The sequence below is a fragment of the Dipodomys ordii genome, unplaced genomic scaffold (assembly GCF_000151885.1).
Source record: "Dipodomys ordii isolate 6190 unplaced genomic scaffold, Dord_2.0 Scaffold10, whole genome shotgun sequence".
Lineage (NCBI taxonomy): Eukaryota > Metazoa > Chordata > Mammalia > Rodentia > Heteromyidae > Dipodomys > Dipodomys ordii.
This window is the reverse complement of record NW_012267226.1, coordinates 20,965,527-20,970,682: the sequence shown is the minus strand read 5'-3', so window position 1 is coordinate 20,970,682 and position 5,156 is coordinate 20,965,527. Positions and strand designations below refer to the sequence as shown.

The following is a 5,156-nucleotide window of genomic DNA, read 5'->3' as shown; positions in this document are numbered from 1 at the left end:
GGGGACGGCTGGGCCACCGGCTCCGGGTCGCCCAGGCGGGGGTCCAGCCCAGGCCGGGAGGCGGGGGGCGCTGGAGAGCGGAAGAGGACGGAAACCTGCAGCCCCAGAAGCCCCGAGACCCGGGCGTGCCGAAGCACGGTTGGCTCGGTGCTGGAGGCTGTGGCTTTTCCTTGCACACGTGTCCCGCGCAGGCCCGCGGGGGACGTGGGGAGGAGGGGGGTCCTCGGCTGACACACCCCTGACGTCATCGCCGGCCGATGACGTTAACTTTGGGGGGCCGTGGCCCCGCCAGATGTTTATCACGTGTCGTGTTTTAATGGTGAGGGACTGGTGTCAGGCCTTGAACCCAGAGCCTCCAGCTCTCTCCCCCTCCCCTCTTGCTTACAGCCGGCGCTCTTCCACTTGACCCAGGTCTCCAGCCCCATTCTCCTCATTTTGTATTAGCATCGATTAGTTACACTTTCATTTTTCTTAATCCTCACTGCCACCCCGTAGGAATCTACGGTTCAAAAAGCTTCATTCATTCAATAGCTCTTTTTCCCAGCACTCATTCTGGAGACAGAGGCAGAAATCTTGAGCTCCGGTCAGATGGGGATCATAAAATAAAAAAAATATATACAATAAACAACCGAAGGTCCACACATTCAGGAGATGGAGATGGAGAGGATCTCGGTTCCAGGCCAGCCCTGGGAAAAAGGCTGCTGGACTCCATCTCACTATGCTGGGCCTGCTCAGGCCCCAGTCATCTGAGCTACAGGGAATAGAGGAAGAGGAAGATCCTGGCCCGGTTTGCATAAATGGCTCGGGTGTGGCTCCAGTGGGAGAGCAACTGCCTAACAAGTGTAAGGATATGAGTTCAATTCCCAGTGCCATGCAAATACAAAACAAATTATAAATATCTTTTAGAAATCTGTTAGATGCCAGAGGCATCTCTTCTAAACAAAATAAGAAGTTCCTGAGTTGGTTTTTTTCTTAATGAATACAAAATTTGTGTTTTGAGAGATAAGCTGGGCACCGTGGATCCTATGTAAAAACCTCAGCATTTAAAGATAAAGAGTTGGGGGCAGCCTAGGCTACATAGTGAGTTCTAGGTCAGCCAGAGCTGGTAAGACAGACTATCTCAAAAGAGAGAGAGAGAGAGTTCTGAAGATTAATTGCACAGAAATGGGAATGCAACAACACTACTATGTACTTATAAAGTGGTTAGGACAATAAAAGTGTATTTTTTATTTTTGTGGTACTAAGGAATCAAACCCAGGGTCTCTTGTATGCTAGGCAAGCACTTTACTGCTAAGCCACACTCCCAGCCAATTTTACCAAATTTAATTTTACCAAATTAAAAATTATGAAGCAAACCAGACACTGGTGACTCATGCCTGTAAATGTGTTTTATCAAATTAAAAATTTTAAAGCAAAGCCAACCCAGGAAGAAAAGTCTGTGAGACTCTTATCTCCAATTAATCAGCAAAAAGACAGAAGCAGAGCTGTTGCTCAAGTGATGAGTGGCGGCCTTGATCAAAAGAGCCAAGTGAAGGAGCACAAGGCCCTGAGTTCAAGCCCCGGAACCAGCACAAAAGCTTTCAAAGCACAGTCCCTGCTCTGACAAAGAATAGTAGATGTAATCCCTTAAAGTCACTCAGCTAGGAAGGGCACACACACACACACACACACACACACCATTCCATGGTACACTCCCTCTTCCCTCGCTTTCCCTGCTGGCAGAGCAAATAATACCAGTGTCATCTTCAAAAACAAGTGGTGCCAGTGGCTCATGCCTATAATCCTGGCTACTCAGGAGGCTGAGATCTGAGGATCTCAGTTCAAAGCCAACCCAGGCAGAAAAGTCCTCATGGACTCTCATCTCCAATTAACCACTCAAAACTGCAAGTGGCTCTGTGGCTCAAGGTGATAGAGTGCTAGCCTAGAGCAAAAGAGCTCAGGGACAGCACCTAGATCCTGAGTTCAAGTCCAATAAAACCAACAACAACAAAAAAAAAAGCAATGGAGGGAAGGACTTTGGTGCCCACCATGTGCTCCTGGGCCCCAAGTCCATGTGGCCCATGGCTGATTGCTAACTGTTCCCATCCCAGATCCGGAAGGAAGCTCCTGCACCATGAATCCAGCCATCGGCATCGCTCTCCTACTGGCAGGTACTGGGCAAGGGGCGGGGCAGAGCAGCCTCTTCCTCACAGCCTCAGAAGTGTGGGGACCAAGACAGTGGGCTGTTTCTCATCCCAAAGTCAGCTCTGGCCTAGCTGGCCGTCCTGCCTGGGGAGGACTTGAGGCACAATTTACTGAGCCCCGCACAAGTTCCTGTGCAAAGGAACCTGAAATGTCCATATGGGAGCCGAGAACCCCTCCCCACCCCCTTTCCTCTCCTGTCCCAGGGCCCCAGCAGACTAAGGAAGGAGGCTGGGGTCTGCAGGGAGCCGTTGAGCCCTCCCTCCGGACCCTGGGGTGGGAAGAGATACTCATACAGCCGTCAGACCCCATGCGAGGCCTGTGTCCACTCTTCTGGGCGGGGGGGGGGGGGGACCCTGTTCCAAAGGCTCTCCCCCAATGCGGAAGAGGCACCGCTGGTGCCAGTGTTACAGGCATCTCAAGGGCAGAAGGTGACGAGCCTGACGGCCTGCCTGGTGGACCAGAGCCTTCGCCTGGACTGCCGCCATGATAACACCACCAGCTTGCCCATCCAGTACGAGTTCAGCCTGACCCGTGAGAAGAAGAAGCACGTGTTGTATGGCACGGTGGGCGTGCCTGAGCACATGTACCGCTCCCGGACCAACTTCACCACCAGGCACAACATCAAGGTCCTCTACCTTGCCAACTTCACCACCAAGGACGAGGGCACCTACACGTGCGAGCTCCGCCTTTCCGGCCAGCCGCCCACCATCTCCAATCAGAACGTCTCTGTGCTCAGGGGTGAGATCTGTCTCCAGCAAGGTCACCCGGGCCAGGAGAGACAGGGGCAGGGTGGTGGGGAGCAGTCTGGGTGCACAGCCAGCGGTTCCCTTAGCTGGGCCAGAGAAGAAAGGCCCATATTTCTCTCTGTTCCCTGGACAGCTGTCTGGTCCCCTGGGGTGCCACTGCCCAGCGTTTGCGTGGAGGAAAGGCCTGTCAGGCCGAGCTATCACACCCTGATTAGAAGCATGTCTCTGTCCTTTTCTCCAGCCGAAAAACAGGGATGTGAGCTCCACCCTTGCTTAGCTTTCTGAGGATGACGTTTAGTACAGTTTTTGTAAGCCGCATGGGCCAAGGCTCAGGAACATGTAAAATGAGAATGAGGGTTGGAGGTTGGTCCCAGCCTGAGTTTCCATCCCTCCCTCCCTCCCCCTTATTCTCTCTTCACAGACAAGCTGGTCAAGTGTGAGGGCATAAACCTGCTGGCTCAGAACACCTCATGGCTGCTGCTCCTCCTGCTCTCGCTTTCCCTCCTCCAAGCCACGGATTTCATTTCCCTTTGACTGGTTGGGCTGATGGAGGATACAGGAAGCCTCCAGGCCCTGTGCAGAGACCCTGCTTCTCTGAGTTGGCTGACCCCCTCCCCTCAGTCCCTCACACAACTTGGGGAGAAGCGGGGACCCCACCCCTTATGAGAAATCTCAGTGCTGCATGCCACCGTCTTCCCTGCCACGCCGCCACTTCCCTCTCCACACACCACTGGCTGTGTTTTTGTACTCTTTCTTCCAGAGCTGCTTCTGTCTGGTTTATTTAGAGTTTCTCCTTCCTTTCCGTTGGGAGTTGATGACCAGGGAAGCCAGGGTTGGGGACCTAATGGCAGTGAGGTCACATGGCACACAGGAGATGGCAGTGAGTCACGTGACGCACAGGAGAGGGCAGTGGGGGGAGGGGAGGGGTTATCCTGGCCCACCAGGGTGAGGGAGAGTCCCCAGGGATGAGGGGGGGACCGGGGTGTGAGTGGGCCTAGCACATGCCCAAGATAGGAAGCATGCCTTGAGACCCCGAGGCGAAGGGATCACCAAGCGCTTGTGGCCTGTCACCAGAGGGTAAGGACAGAGTCCCCAAGAGACACAGACCAAAAAATAAAACCAAAAAAACCCTTCTTGCCACTGCACAAGTCCGTGGGGAGCTTGGGGCAGCCCAGAGGCGGTGAGGCTGCAGCTAATGGAGGCTGGGGGAGGGGAAGGCCGTCCTGCTCACCCATGCTAAACATCAGCCCCCCTCGCTGAGGATGGGGCAGGGGACCAGCCCCCGCCCCGGCAGTCCCAAGCTTCAGAACTCTGTAAGTGGGGGAGTCCCATAGCTATACAGCTGTACCCCGGTTTCTAAGGGAGGCTCTTCCTTCCCCTGCCCTGTAATGCCTGCACTCTGGCTGGGCCTGAGTCCTACACAGCTCTGCCCCGCAGCCTGCCTCTGGGGGCTCTGAGGGACCCCAGGGCCATGCACCCCTCTGGAGATTGCTTTTCCAAACCCTTCCTTTCCTCTCCCCCCCCCCCGCAGCGGCTCTGCCTGCCCTTTGCCCACGTGTGCTGCCCCACAGCTTCTAGCATCTCATTGAGGAAAAAGAAAACCACACAATAAAGCCAGGCCTCTGGAGTCTGTCTCTGCGTGTGCCTCTCTGTTCTGCTCCTCTGAAATCCCCAGCCCTTCCTCTCCCGGAGCCTTCACCCCTCCCGTGGCACGCTGGGCTCTGCAGATGGCTCACATGACTGGTGCCCAGATGCGTGAGTGTGACCACTGCTGACTCACTCCTCCTGGCCATCCAGGCCCCGCTCATCACACGTGCTGAGGCCCGCCTTGGCCTCTCGGCCCTGGTGGTTCTAACACGACCACTTACAACTGGGAAGACACGTCCTTCCGGTAGCATTGGCCACAGGACCAAGGCAACAGGACAAGAATCCATGCACCCTTCCATCCCAAAGCGGTGGCCCAAGAAAGGGCTGGGACACATACCGTCCCCTCGGAAGTGGTAGGGGAACACTGGCCCCATCCCTGGCTCTCCTCGCTGCTCAGCAAGGCGTGGAGGGTCACTGTGAGGTTGGCTAGATGAGGATCCCAGGGTGGGAATGGGTGAGCTGGTAAACAGCCTAAGCTAGTGGCCTGCAGCCTGGGAAGGTGGGGGAAGAGGCTGGCGCATGCATTCAGCTCTGGGCAGCTGAGTAATTTCTCTCTGCTCATTTTTCTAGACTAATGCC

At 55.1% G+C, this 5,156-nt stretch overlaps 1 protein-coding gene across 1 annotated transcript in view; it reads left to right on the top strand.

The window, feature by feature from the left end:
* Thy1 (Thy-1 cell surface antigen) overlaps positions 1–4,542 on the top strand; it is a 5,402-nt gene extending 860 nt beyond the window's left edge. Inside the window, exons 2-4 of the mRNA XM_013009435.1 lie at positions 2,091–2,150; positions 2,587–2,922; positions 3,352–4,542. Of these exons, the coding sequence (XP_012864889.1) occupies positions 2,114–2,150; positions 2,587–2,922; positions 3,352–3,464 (486 nt within the window). The 5' untranslated portion in view covers positions 2,091–2,113 and the 3' untranslated portion in view covers positions 3,465–4,542. The remainder of the gene's footprint in view (positions 1–2,090; positions 2,151–2,586; positions 2,923–3,351) is intronic.
* The last annotated feature ends 614 nt before the right edge of the window (positions 4,543–5,156 follow it).